This window comes from Eurypyga helias, unplaced genomic scaffold (genome assembly GCF_000690775.1).
Source record: "Eurypyga helias isolate BGI_N326 unplaced genomic scaffold, ASM69077v1 scaffold44670, whole genome shotgun sequence".
Classification (NCBI taxonomy): Eukaryota; Metazoa; Chordata; class Aves; order Eurypygiformes; family Eurypygidae; genus Eurypyga; species Eurypyga helias.
The window spans coordinates 1-15,224 of NW_010227161.1; the positions used below are offsets into that span (position 1 = coordinate 1).

A 15,224-nucleotide genomic window follows, 5' to 3' on the forward strand; every position below is an offset into this window, starting at 1 on the left:
GCCCTGGGGGCGGCCCCTGGCTCCTGCCCCGCCGACTCTCCTGGCATCCTCGCGCCTTCCTAGGGTCTCCCCGCATCCCTCGGGGATGGGAAGGGGCAGCGGAGCCGCCCTCCCCGCTCCAGGTCCGCGGGGGCAGCAGGTCTCAGAGGCGAGACTGGAAAAAGGAGGAAAACAACCGGCTACCGGGACTGTCACATTCCCTGAAATCTCAGGGAATCATCATGCGCTTCAACACTGCCCTGGTGACAGAGGAGAGAACCAGCCCAGGCGTCTCTGAAATCACAGGCCTGTTGCAGTTCCAGATCACGTTGGCCTGAAGGAAACGTGGACAATAACTCAGGTTTTCCACGGCGAGAGGCTGCTGCGAGCTCTTCCCAGCCTTGCTCACCCATCCCTCGTCCGCAGCGTTTCCGCAGTTCTGGGTGTAACTGAGACACAGCCAACCATATCACCGCTTCGTGCATCTTTATTTACTGTTTTGATAACACATGGGAAAGCAACTGCAAACCCGATTTCAAAATTTAAACAATTTATCGCAAATTTTACACTGCAGCAGATTTTTACCCAGCGCACATCCTTATAGCCGGGTACAGGTCAGGGAGCGATGGTTACCTGTCTCTGGGGAAAGGGCCAAGTGTGGTGGGGGGAACAGACAAAAACCCAACCCCCGGGGCTCGCTGCTGCCACCCGTCCTAGTACTGAAGAGAGCTAAACCAGGGAGCAGGATCAGGCCTTTCTAGTGGCGTCATGAAATTTGCCTTCTCTTGCTTTCCAGCTGGGAACGTGCAATTTTGAATCCTGAAAGGAAGCGCAGCAATTATCTGTGTGGTTTCAGTAAAACAGGTCTTCTGAATAAAGAACTGGGGGAAATTTCGAACACGGTGGCCATCGCTTTTATTTCCACCTAATTTGTAGTGGAACTGATTGAGAATGATCCTTACATTTGGGCAGCAATCAGCCTATTTCTGTTCCTTTCCTGGCACCCCAAAGATTAGGATTCCTAAAAATCTAATGCAAAGGACAGCAAAGCAAACACAAAAGTTCATCACTGAGTCACAAATCTCAGAGGCAGAGGAGAGGGCTGGAATCACTTCCCATAAATGGACATCTCCAACGTAAAGATTATACACACAATACTGACCTTTAAAACTGGCTACTAGCTTTACAGTAAAGTCAATAATGAAATAAACTGCCATAGTATGCTATCCAATTAGCCATTTACATTTGTTTCATTAGAGGGACACTTACCATATACAGTTCATCCCAAAATTTAGGCATTGTAAACCTAAAATGAGCAGAAATTCCCCTATGGTGTTCTTGTATTTTTTTTTCCTGTAAAACAACTTATTAGAAACAATAACTAAGGTTTTCTGAAGGTGCATATGGGAATTTGAAAGCTTAACTAGGGAACTATAAACTAAATGATCTATTTTAATTGGATGAGACTGATGGTGTGCGAAAAAGAAGGAAACAGGCATTGAGGAAAGTAAACTAGATTTAAGCTGCTTAATGCCTAATAATGTTAAGTGTAGCAGTGGTACCAAAAGAAAGCTGGTTTTTTATTATTTTCTTTTAGTGTACGGTACGTGAGTGACAGTGTCCCTTTGCAATGGTGTCGGGCTGTAAACCACAGTAATTCACATTCACATGAACACACACGTTGTAAACTTGAAACACTGGAGATTTAGAAAGAAACAAAAAAAGGGAAGCACATGGTATAAAATGATAAAAAAGATTATGCTAATAAAAGCCAAACGGCAGCAGGAACAGCAGCAGCAGCTAGAACTGCTGGATAAGGCGCCGGCGCTGTGAGGTCTTCCGCAGCAGTCGTCTGTAGTCATAGGGATTATCTTCGGTTTTACTCTCTTCCAGGGGGCTTTCTGCAACCCTCGACCTAGGGATTAAGCACAGAAGTGTTTTAGAAATTAAAGTCAAAGCAGTTACCTTGGCAAACGTTCCTATTCAACTGCCTAACCTCCACCCTCGGGGGGAAAAAATAAAAGGAGAAAGGACAAAAATCAACCGACTTTTCTAGGCCTCTTCGTGTGCTGCATAAAGCAGGCATCTCAGAACAAACACATTATATACGAAGAGCAGATGAACACCAAAGAACAACATGTTCTTCTACGAGGGGACATAATAAAGGACATAAAAACGTTGAGAACATGGGGGAGCTTTGCAGCAGCATTTTGCCTGATGGTTACCGAGCCAGGTTTTCAGTTGGCGTACACTTGTTTGCTCCGGTTTTTACCTGCCTGTGGGACTCACTGTCAGTGTCCCCCTTATTTATTTAATTTTTTCAGATGGCAAGCTGCATTTTGGGAGCCACCTCTGACCGGCTAGAATGGTGACCTGGCACCAGGTGTTACCATAGAGCAAGACTGAAGATAAAACAACAGTTATTTAAAAAGTATATTACTCTGAAATAACGAAATGATTTTGTAGTGTTCTCCATTAAAGGCGTCCCCTACCACTGGTCCTGAGCCAACGTCGAAGGTAAACTGCCAAATAGAAAAATACCCAGTGATTCACTTCTGTAGATGGAAATGACTGTCTAGTCCTTAGATCCAGGTGATGCCGTGCACGAGACACCGAAGAGCAGAAATCGGATTCATCGGCCCTCAGAGGTAACAGTGTAAATTTAAAAGTTACACAGATTTTTTTTCACTATGGCTAATCAGGATGCGATCAGAGCAGCACACAGTAAGAAGTAAGAAATTCCTTTTAGTGAGCTCAGTGGTAAGATCCTCATTCACCTAAACCAGACCTCAGGGTGAAAGATTTGGTGTAATTAACAGCCCCAGAAATGCAACTTTTTCCAAGGGATGTAAACAGTATGGTAATACTCTGATATAATCACTTGTAATTCCATGCCTTCACAACACCTTCTTAAAACTGATTTAGATCCTACCTAAAAAAATACCCCAAATAAAACAAGTCAGGGGGCACAAAACATGCTACAAACATTTTCCTTACTACTATGGACACATTTTCAAACCCAACCATCATCCCAGACTTGGTGTTTTTAAGCCTTTGACTGAGATATTTTCCAAGGTTTTCTTACACATATGAAGACACAAGAAGACACAAATATAGATACATAAACACGTGTTTGCGCGTGCAAACGCGTGCGTGTTTGCGCGTTTGCCTGGGTGCGTTGGCAAGAGAGAGAGTATGAATTTACTCAGCCCAGCAGCAGTCACCGTCTCTGTAGGCAATGTGGGAAGAGATGTGGTACAGCAAACCCCTCCCTGCAGGGTTTTTCTCCTGGCTGTCCACCTCGGTGGGGTCCACCACAGGCTATGGACACAGGACAGTAGGAAAAGGAGGCAGTCAAGCTGGTGTCTTATCTGCAGAACGTTCGTCACGCATCCACCCTATTTAAAACTTAACTGATCAGAAACACAATTTTTAGGTTCTACTTTGGTTAAATCTGATTTTAGATCAGAGATTTACAGCAGGATGTCTGCCCATCTCATCTGACACTTGGGAAGCCAAAAACTAGCAGGTAGGCTGGACACCAATCCTTCTAGCATTTGTGCCTCCTGCATAAAGACAGGAAATTTTCAGCTATACATTTTACAAGTTAATGTTTTAAGAGTCCACAAATAAAAAATAGATTTACATCTCATTTGAAAGTGTATCTTCCTATTTATGAATGTCTTGGATATCTCAGCAAGGATATACCACATTTATTTATTCCTATTATTATTTTGTATGAATTACCGCTCAGTAGCTCTTAAAATTGAAGTCCTGCGCTCAGCTGGGTGTCTCTTCCTTCTTGTGGTAGAGCTGCTGTCCTTTGAGGTGGAATCAGGAGATGAAATTTCTTGGTAGTAGATATCTAAATCCAGAACTTTGCTCAGACTGTCAATAAATAAGCACAGTAAGTTAACAGTTTCACTTTTCGATATTATATTCAACATTCAAAAATACAGCAACCAAATATCATTATTAGTTGTGTTTATGTTGAGAATTTAAGGAAAAAAATATATATGCACAAGAAATCAGCCTCTGAAATGCCACTGCTGTATGATGCAGACACTGATGATTTTGAAATGCTAAATACTTTTAGATGTTCATAAACCAGACATATATGACTGAAATTGTTTGTGTTTGCCATTATACTCAATGGAGAGGCATTTTTATGGTGTAATTCATCTGACCTATTTTAGGTATCTCTTGGGGGTAGAGATGAATCATTTTCCTGAAGTTGATTTTTTTTCTCCAAGTACAAGAAGAGATCTAAAGCAACTAGTTCAGATGTTGGTGTCAATAATGCAGATGTCTCTTATTTTGTTACAAGAATGCTATCCAGGGTGTCATATGTACAGAACAAAACAATCCCAACATCCATCTTAGAATGGCTAGGCAAAAAATAATATCCTAAAAGCAACCTGAAAAAAGTTCAGAATTCAGTTCTCACAATGATAGAAATCAGAAATAGCGTATCGATTTCAGTTGCTATGTTCTACTAATACAGACACAGCATGTGATGCAGTCATGGAACCGTTTAACTAGATTTAAGATGAGTGAAACCTAACTGAGGCCAAATGAGAGAAAGCACTAGATTTCGGGTTGGTGGGGTTTTTTAATTTTTTTTTGCTAAATAGGTGTGAAATTTTTTCAGGATCCAAATGCCATCAGAAGAGCTGGACCAGACCAGGCTCAGCGGACATGGACATTAAGTGAATCCTTTAAGCAGTGGCAAGTGCAATTTAAACTGTGGTTGAATGAAGCTGGATGCTGTAAGCACATACTATGTGCATATCATGTCATGTAATTTCCGTTAAGATACGTATTTTAGATACGGAGTTTGTGCTCTGCAACCTCAGCAGAGGATCGTGGGAAGAGCCCGTTCATCTTGCGCCTGTGCGCAGGCGACCACAGCACGCATGCTGTGGTACCACAGCAATGCAACTGGGGAGCAGCAAAAAAAATTAAGTGTAGGAACACAAATAAAATAAAGCTGTGATGTATGTGAACCAGGTCTAGAGCACACATAAGGATTTAAGATACAGAAGGGCAGACTAAAACTACTGCTTGCTTTATTTCTGCAGAGATCCATCAAAATAGGTTAGTTACACTGTGAAGAAAAGACTTCTGGTTGAAATTTCAAGGGCTGCTCTTCTTCACCTGTTATTAATAATTATTGATTTCATTCTTTATGATCTACTTCCAAACAGTCATATATTTTTAGGAGAGAATTTAAACAGCCTTGGCATTTTTGCTACCAAAAAAAACCTGGTTGCTCATTTGCTTTGACTGGAATTTTAAGCACCTTCAATTATTTTCTGTGTCAGAACTGTATTTGATGCGGACCTTATCTTAACTTATTATTATGCTTGTGTTGCCATGGTAAAGGGCCATGCTGTAGTAAAACTGAACGACTGAATTCTATAATGGATTTTTGTCGTTGAAAATTGCGTATTTTGACTTTGTATATGATGTCCTTCCTGTGAATCACCAAATTACCATGCTTTTCTTAATGCTTTATTCTCCTGGTTGAAGCACAGCTAAGAACTATTTCTAGAGGACTAAAATGACAATAGTGAGATAATGAAAAAAAATTACCTTTCTTTTCTTGGCTTCCGTTTTTCGTCTTGTATTGATTTCTAAGAAAATAAAAAGTAATTAAAAATACCGAGAGGAAAGCTTATGCAAAGATACCGTTCATCAGTATGTTAGGCAGGAGAGTGTTCTATAATTTTTGTTAAAAGAAAATACAGAGAATCTAAATTGCTGATCAAGCGCCCCAGAAAAATCTGTTTTCAGAATCTCTGAGATTGAGAATGAGATTAGCACTGTTACTTCCAAATTTCAGTTGCCATACTGTAAAAAAAAGCTGAAGTGATCACGGTCAGAACAAAAAAGGAGATGTAAAACTTTCAAATATCTACAGTTGTTGTAATGAAGTTGACAACACTATCGCACTGAGGCAAATTTACTGTGAGGCCATGAGAATTTCCATGAATATGGGCATCGCAGTGGGAGCAGGCATAATCCTCTTCTCATTCGTGTCAATGCAGTCTTGACACAGGTTGTAGTAGAGTAAAACAGACATTTAAAAAGCAGTGTACTTGGTGGCAAAGCACCTTTAGGAAACAAAGCATCCAGAAATAGAGAGGAGAGGGATTCATAGGGAATGTGAGTAATTTCTTATCTCTGATAGACTTCAGTCCCTACAGCCAAAACAATGCGATGCTGCAGCATCTGAAGCGTGCCACTTCAGAAGCACGATTTTGAAGTGCAGATGGTCTTAATTTTGGTCTTAATTGTGTTTCCTGCAAGCGAGTGAAAACTTATTAGAATTAGTAAATTGTATCACTGCGACGTCACTGAGAACCAGAAATCCTGATGGACAGACACTTCTACGCAGGTAAATGCACAGGACATGTAATTTCAAAATGATAGGCTGATCTGAAGAAATATACCCCAAAATAAACTTCTACCACCTTGTATGAACAATGGGCTATTGTCAGACTTCATTTACACCTGTGCACTACTTTAGCTCATTTGATATGCAAGGAGATAAGCGAGAATGGAAGGTGTCTAATTAGTGTCTGTAATATGATGTGAGAGAAATATCTGGTTTTGCAGAAAACAGAGGAAGTTTTTTAAAAAATGCATTCATATCGTGTGCCTTCACTTTCAGGTGATCTGGGCTTGATAATCATCTGTGAATACCTGCAGGTCACAGAGATCTTTGATCTTTAAGGCAGAAAATTCATGATAGCTGGAAAAGCTGACTACCCTCAAGTTAGAGCTCAATGACTTGCCCCAGGTTTAAGAATTTAAGAACTAGGAGGTCTCCTTTCTAAAATTCAGCGTAGTAGGTATTTACACTGAACCTTTCTGCTACCACTGTTAGGAAGACAGGCTTTTCTTTTTCATGCCTTCTTGAAAAATATAGCTAATTGAAGGTAATATTGATTAATACCTTGAAAAACTGCTGCTTAAAATTAGTTTAAAACTTCCCCAGCACTACTGCAGTTTTTGTTCACACTGATGCAATGACTGTTTTCTGATATGGAGCTGGCCATGTACCAAATCAGCTTTCAGAAAATATTATGCTGCTGACTGTACAGTCTCGGCTTTCTAAATATGCGTTTACTTTGGAATTACACTTCACTTCAGAAATTTCCTAATGCAGAATTCAGTGTCATGTCTTTCATTTCAGTCCTTTTTCTCATCAATCTTACTTTCAGAAAACAAATCTTCTTTTTACATGCCAATTTATTCTTAAGAACATAATTCTTTTCAGAATATCACTGTTCCAAAGCTGTATTATTTCCAAGCATCCATAATAAAACATACCCATATTTGTCTTTTTTTGGTTGATTGGTAATATTGATTAATACCTTGAAAAACTGCTGCTTAAAATTAGTTTAAAACTTCCCCAGCACTACTGCAGTTTTTGTTCACACTGATGCAAATCTTCTTTTTACATGCCAATTTATTCTTAAGAACATAATTCTTTTCAGAATATCACTGTTCCAAAGCTGTATTATTTCCAAGCATCCATAATAAAACATACCCATATTTGTCTTTTTTTGGTATGCTAGACACTACTCTCCCTAAAGGCCCTGGTGACACCTTCTGTTGAAAGGAGAAGCAATTGCTACGGTTAGTTTATTAGCTGGGCTCTCACCGGCTGTTAAAATAGGTCACTAAGATACAGGCACCTCGAGCAAATGAGTTTAATTGCTTTTTTTGTTGGAACTGCTTTCTGAGCTGCTTTTACATTTTCCCATTTCTGCTTACTTTCTTGCCTTTTTTCTCTATATTTAAGGGCACTGAAGTCAAGAGTGGAAAGCAGCCCTTGGTATCTGAACTTGGACCAAAGGTTATATATAGAGACACTCAAATCCATTACTCTCCTGAGCTGTTGGTATTTGCCAGTTCCTTCACAATCACAATCTGACACATTTGTAAAGGAAGTTACAGTGTGCATACTAATACAGCCTATTTCAATATTTGCTCTTTCTGCATGATCAAGCAATAATTTGGACACTCAAAATAGCTCTCCAAATGAACCTGTTTCTCTCTTGTGACTTACAAAGAAACTACAGAGACCGAGCACTTAATTTGGGTATTGAAAGTGCAAGTGCTGCTTATGAGTATAATGAATGCATGTATGTTTACATACAAAACTAAAAATTGGCCTGACTAGGGCCCCAAGCAGGGTAACTCTGAACCTTAATAATCTCAAATCTTGTTTGAAATGGGAAGTTTGTGGCCTGCCTCCTTTCAGCAGGGCACAGCTTTTATGTTTTATTAGAAAGGAATATAGGAAATCAGGCAATTAGCAAGAAAGTTTAGGTAGGAATTATCTGGCAGTCTTAGCCCACGAAACACCGCTAAACTCACGTGTATTAAAGTGTAGTAGGTGGAGTCTTCTGGATTGTTTAATGTCTTAGGCTTCCGTGGCCTTCTTGGGGGTCTCTGCATTGGGCGAGAGTCTTCTACTTTGGCCGCAGCTGTGAAAAAGCACAAGATAGCAATGATTTCTTCACAGAATGGGAGGCTGTTATAAAACCAGGAGAGAATCTCACCGAAGAGAACCAAAAAATCCTCATAGCCACTGGATTGCAGTAACTCAAGAAAGCAACTGCTCGTGTCATTTGCATGAGCAGACTGGAACGGGGAATGGGTTTATCTGTTTGAGTCCTGACTACCACATGGACATGTACCACGTAACGAGTGTCAGACTGGAACAGCCCAGCAGGCTGCCTGGCACAGGCTTCTCCTGAACAGGGCTGGTGGTCCGCATTCAGAAAAGGACTCTGAAGGGTAATGGCTACTGGAAGGCTACCATACCGTAACAGGGAGCTGGGTGGTGGGCATGATACTTTTTTAGACTCAAGTCAATCATTAAGGTGTCGGCTGAAGGAACAGGAGTTAGACCTCTGATTCAGAGGTTAGTCCTCTGGTGTAGATTTTCCCCAAGGTCTCCTGCTGAGGCTGCACTGTTTCAAGCCAAATCATGTACCACTGGGCAACGCAGCGTGATCCATCGCATCCAGTGTAATCCAGTTTAGTGTACTCACCTTCTGGTCTATTTCTACAAAAACTTCCTGCAAACATGCAAAAAATGGTTTTATTCTAATGGAAACAAAATCAGGATTTTAACACAAAATGGAACTGCTGTCCTCTGGCAGTCTCCAAACTCAGACTTAGGCACTGACTGTGGTTTACTTTGGCTGGCACATGCAGAACTAGACAAACGTCTTGGATATTTGCTTGTTAAAAATCTATGTGCAGTCCTGATGGTAGTATGATATAGGGCTGCTAAGGATTCACAGGCTCAGCTGTTCTGACAACACAGAACTGGCTCTGGGGGCCTGAGGAACCACAAAGGGACAGTGTGGTGAGCATGATCACGTTACATTCAGCTTCAGCTAATAGGGGGCTACAGCAATTCCTTCATGATGAAGGAGGCAGAGGTTGCAGGGCAGAGGAACACCTACAACAGAGATGGGACACGTACAGGGTGATGAATGAAGTCACAGCACAAGCTCTAGGCATGGTGAACCATGTGTCCAGGTATATTGCATTATCCAGTGAGGTTTTAGATTGTCCTTGTCCCGTCACAGAAGTATTCAGAGGACAGTTCATGAGAAAGAACATCTCATAACTCATAAATAAATGTAGTGTGAGGGTGGAATGAGGATCTAGCTCCCAATGAATTACTGAAGTGTGTTGTGATAATCTAATCCTCTTTCACATGAAGTAACTTTAACTCCACACCCCCAATAGGCTAACTACATGTGATCGAGTCTCAGAAGGAAGCGTGTATTTTGCTCTCTAATGACCATCAGAAACCCTTTTACACGATAAAAATAAAACCTCTCCCATGTACATCAGACATGTTTTTAATTAAGGAGGTGGCACAATCGTTTAAAATGAGAAACAATCAGTAATACATCAGTGTTGACTCCTGCAAAATTAGCTGTGTAAGTTTTTTGTTATGTGTGATAAATAAAGGCTTGTAAAGGTCATGGATAGACAGAGGAGGCAGAATGAATAATGTTAATTTAAATTGTAGGTGGATGATGATTACATTTATTGTTTTAGTTTCTTATCTGAAACGCAGACTGCTTCTCATGTAATGAATGAACAAGTATCTTTTAACATTTTGCAGTTAAGAGAACAATGTTTTTTTTCCTAAGCCAGGTACAGATAATTTATGTTAAACAATGAAATTTAGATGCTATAAATTAATTCCAGTAACCTGTATTAAACATAAATTCCATTCTTTGATTTGAATAGGTATAGCAGGCCTGACTGTGCTCTTATGTGGGCTGTTGTTACCCTGTTGCATTCCAAATGGGCCACTTGGAGTTGACTGAGTTTCCATTTTTGATGGAGTAGAGGCATATCTTCCTTGTTTTATTTTTAAACACAACAGGAGCCTAAACTGCAAACAATACCTTAAAAAAACCCACAAAACCTCCCAAAAACTTAAAATTCAGTGTAGTTTAATAGAAACACCCAACCTATTATCTGTAGGGCATTTTCAAAAATTGTGTCAAAGATCATGACTGCATGAAAATCTGGGGGAAAAAAAAGAAGCCAAATTGAGGGATTTAGAAAAATCCCAAGGAAAAGGCTCTCATCATACCTAAAGATTATTGCCTCCAAAGAATTCATCACTATTTATACTGTTACATTATATAATTCATCATAGTCAAACATGTAAAGCATTATTGTATTCTAGATTACAATTATTCCAACTGAAATTACTTGTATACTTCTTGCATATGTGCTCTGCAAAGACGACTCCTCTTGCATTCAAATCCCATCATTTTGACAAAGATAAGCGTTTCAGTAAAAAATAGCTTTTCATCTTGGCTCATGCACTGTACGTAGGTATGAACTACGCAAAAGAACTGAGGGGACAGAAATACCATGTTGGGGCAGGCAGCCTTCTAAGCTTGGACCTCCATTGTTCCTTTTAAAAATTGCATAGAGGGCTGAAAATGCAATTCTGAGTTTTGTCTACAAATTACAGAGTAATTAAATAATAGTTTGATGGCTTTGGCTTTCTTTGTTTCATCAGAAAGTGAACCTGTGATTTCCTTCTGCGCTTAGATCTGTGTGTTCATTGCTACTGAAATAGAGCTGATGTGGTAGTTGTTTGTTTTGGATAACTCACTGCCAAAGTAAAATTTGCTTTTTTATTAGTTGCTGATAATTCCAGAAATCATTTACTTAGTAGAGTTAAAGGTAGAAGGCAAATTAAATACCCAAGCCTGATAAATAGTGAGTTTGAAGCGCTTGTTTTCCAGATGGCCTACACCTTTCACCAGTAGGCAATGAAGCATAAAGGAGTAAAATAATTCACTTATTAATAGGCCAATTATGTTGCTTCTAGAGTCCATTGCAAAGAAAAGGTTTTTATTGAAGCTCACTCTCCCCATAGTAAAATATCTTACAGACTATTTTTCCTTAAGACTTCAAGGATCTTTAGCAAGATCTGGCTGCGTGCTTGGTATATAAAAGGAAAACTGATGCTTTCTATATAACAAACATTTAACTACGTAAGTTACAGCACTGACAGGAAAACCATTCACAATAGTTGCTGTCGAAGTACTTCAGAGATGTTGGGTTGGCACTATCATCCCTGCCCTACTAGCAGGGTAAAGGAGTTGCACAAAGCTAGGCACACCAAGGCTTGCTCAAGGCTACGCCCCAGTTTGTCCCTAGCACAGCTGAGGAGCTGGACAGCAGCACTGTGCTGAGCTCCCGGCCCTGCAGCCGGCCCATGCCCTGCCGTTATATCCACCCGAACAGGGGCTGTCAGTGCTGCGGCACGTTCCCGTGCCTGAGAAGCAACGCGTAGGACGAACTGGAAACAAACCCATTCGAAACTACACTGACATTCCTTTTTAAAGGTTTTACCAATGGGTAGGCGCATTGAACAAGTTGAAAGGGAGAAGGGTTTTCCTCAAACCGTTTCAGTGTGTGCAGTCAGTACTCAGTCAAAAGAAAGAGGTTTTGCTGGCGTGGCATGGATGCTTTGCTTTTGAACCTCAACAGCAAAAGTCCGCTGTAACCCACCCCCAGGGAGTTACATCTCTCTGCTGCCCAAACCTGAAGCAGACTGTCAAATCATACATTTGATCAAGCGATGGTGGGAAGTTTAATAAAACTTAAGGTCATTCTCCACGAGTATGAATGAATTAGAGAGTGAAGCGTCAGCAGAGGCATGTGAACAGTGTGGCTGCCAGGTAACATTAAAGAGGGCTTAGCAAATCTATGGAAAATGCCCTATTTCTATCAGTATCTCAGCTAGCTTGTTTAACGCTACCTCTAAGTTTCCTGCCTAAGTTGCACACACATTCTTCGACTCTATGGTGTTCAGTTACAAGGTATTACTACTTTCATACTCAGTCCTCGCTGAAAGCTCCAAATACACTGGGGCAATAAAATTTAGGACCAGCTCATTTAATGTACGAACACCACCACAAACTATGGAAACTGCTAAGAGCTGCATGTTCTTGAAACACTCAAGTAGGAGCAAGCAATGCTTGAATACAGATAAGTCAGTATCAACAGCCCCTTAGGTTGAACTGTGTCTACACGTTCTGACATACAGTGATAAGCCTGGAAGACAACGATCTCAAGGAATCGACGTCCATGGATATAATGTAAATTAATGTACGACTTACAACAGATCTTATACAGAAGACTGGAGAAAGACTGTGGTTATAGCTGTGATAAGCATCTAAGTGATGAAAGGTCTGTATTTATTAGGCCACCTGGAGAAACAGATAAACCAGTCTTTAGGTCATTTAAGTGAAATGTTACATGTTTGATTCAGCGCTGATCCACATCTCATGAGGAAAGGAAGTGTAAAGCCAGGCTCAGAATAGAGCAGGAAGAAAAACAAGAAGAGGAGCAATAATTGTATGGGGTTTTGTAGAGGGGCTTGGAATTAATCAGAAAAATGCAAATACAACAACCGGAAATCCAGGACTTGATAATGAGAAGTGAACAGTTCATTACTGCTTACAACATTTATGTGGATACCTTTTTCCTATCCTAATTGTACATAGTAGGAGGATGTAATTACTCAAGTTTGAGATTTGCACAAAGAAAAGTACTGCTCTTCAACATTCTTGTTGGTAATTTTTAGGTATTGTTTATTCATGGGATATTTACCACAGCCAGATTTGGAAATTATGGTTGATGGGTGCAGATTCTTATCAATCTGGAAAAAACAGAGGGATTATTCTGGCACAGACCTAGAACTAGGAACTGCAAGAGACTGAGAATTTTATATCCAGCAGGAGTTGAGAGAGTTTGACGTCTCGTGGCTAAGTTCCGCCAGCCCCACTGAGAGAAGCAGTTTCAGTCTGGCTGACACGAATACTCTCATTTCTGAGAGTCTGGTGACCCGGGTTATTGATATTTAAGAGAGGATGTTCAAAGAAAATGCCTGTACTCCACTTCCATGACCTCACCAATCTTATGTTCTGCCATGGATCTGACCAACTCCCAACACAGATCTTGTACGGTGTCCAAAGGGCCACACCAGTAGCTGAGATCAACCAGGCAGCAGAAGCGCTTGACCACCCCGTTTTTCTCCAGTCCCTCACCTCAGTGCTCCCTGGCTGGGCACTCACTTGCAAAGAAGAAAGACTGGCCAGTGAATACCGCTCTGCTCACTCAGTGTTATACAGGCTCCCTTTTCCTTGCAAAGGTTGCCTGTGAAACTCCCATAAATAATGCTGTGGCAGACTACAGCAGGAGGAATCCTGGATGAAAACCCTGCCTGTCTCACTGCTTCGTGTAGCTGAAAAGGCCCTCAGCTGCACTGGAGTTCCTTGTACCATGTGAATTTCATTCTAAATATAGAAAATTCTTTTCCTGAGATTTTGTACTTGAACTGTCATTTAATACTGAGTAGGCTGGGCACCATCATTCATCTAGAGAAAAAAGAAGAAATTTGCTCCCAAAATGATCAAATTCCCCTCGCTTCAGGCTTTGAGCTCAAAAAACTTGACAGCGGCCATTTGTGCATCTATTCTGACACCGCAGTAACCCAAGGCTCACCAGCAGTCCAAAGGTGCCGTCCTGGGATGCGGCCATTACATTTAGCTGAAAGCATTTAGCAAGCAAATATAACCTACTCAGAAATTCAAGCCCCAGGGAATATTGTTTATTCCAGGAACCTTGTGCAGCTTGCTTTATGCATTTTTATAAATACAAATAAATTCACTTAAGAACAACTAAACCTTATGGATTTAAAATTTGTTTAACCTTTTTGCTTATATGTTCTTTAAACTGCAGGATTTGCATTTTCATTAAAATAAATAGTTTTGTAAATCTGAACATTTGTCACAGCACATCATCTAGCTGTCCCACAGTTCCCCCCCCCCTTCTGTGGGTAGCAATGTAATAAAATATTTTGTCAGAGGAGCTGTTAAGTTCTCAAACTGAACAACGGCCACCTACCCACAGATGAAGGCAGACAAGTATTCCTATCTGGGATATAGCTACAAAATACAATGCGTGTGTTGTAGCAGTAAAATCACATATAAAACTAGTGTAAATAAATGCAAATGACCAAAGTAAATACCACATGATGTAAAGAACAGCTGAAGCTCAACAGTCCTTGCCTTGATAAGGACAGGACAGCAAAGGTAGCCCTAGAGGGAAACCTGCAGTAAAAGCGTATCCTTCTGTAAATGTGTGTGTATAAACTGTGCTGTAACACATAATGTAGGCCAGAAAACAGGAAGGCTCTTCCCTGTTTAATAAGGCAGTGGATCACTCACCACATCTACCTGTGTCACTTTAGCATGCTAGGCTGCAATACATTACCTCAAGTCTTTATGTAGTCACCTTCCTGTATTACACACAGGAAGACAGTACGCTCTCCAGAATGCTGCTAACTCCTGTGCTGTAGACTGTACAGCCTAAATGAACGGAACACAGGCATATCTTCACTTCAATATTCTCTACATCTAGTTTGATCACGTTTGCCTTAACAAACACCTACTCAAGACAATGCAGCTTTGTGATGGAGCTCTGTAATGCTTGGGCTCCAACTGGCCCACAGGCAAGCTGAGGAATTACTGCAGCATATTCTCTGCTTCAATGTCCTGTGCTTTGGTCATAACTGGAAACAGCGGTCCTGCCATGTGAATTATGTTCCAATGTAGAAAATGAGAGGTCACATTCTACACCAAGAAAGGTCTTTCTGGTATGGCTGT

The 15,224-nt window shown here is 40.7% G+C and overlaps 1 protein-coding gene across 1 annotated transcript in view; it reads right to left on the reverse strand.

The window, feature by feature from the left end:
• Window positions 1-1,779: 1,779 nt before the first annotated feature.
• MYO3A (myosin IIIA) overlaps window positions 1,780-15,224 on the reverse strand; it is a 57,549-nt gene continuing 44,104 nt past the window's right edge. Inside the window, exons 23-26 of the mRNA XM_010155455.1 lie at window positions 8,371-8,480; window positions 5,575-5,615; window positions 3,727-3,867; window positions 1,780-1,894 (exon numbers count right to left, since the gene is read on the reverse strand). Of these exons, the coding sequence (XP_010153757.1) occupies window positions 1,780-1,894; window positions 3,727-3,867; window positions 5,575-5,615; window positions 8,371-8,480 (407 nt within the window). The remainder of the gene's footprint in view (window positions 1,895-3,726; window positions 3,868-5,574; window positions 5,616-8,370; window positions 8,481-15,224) is intronic.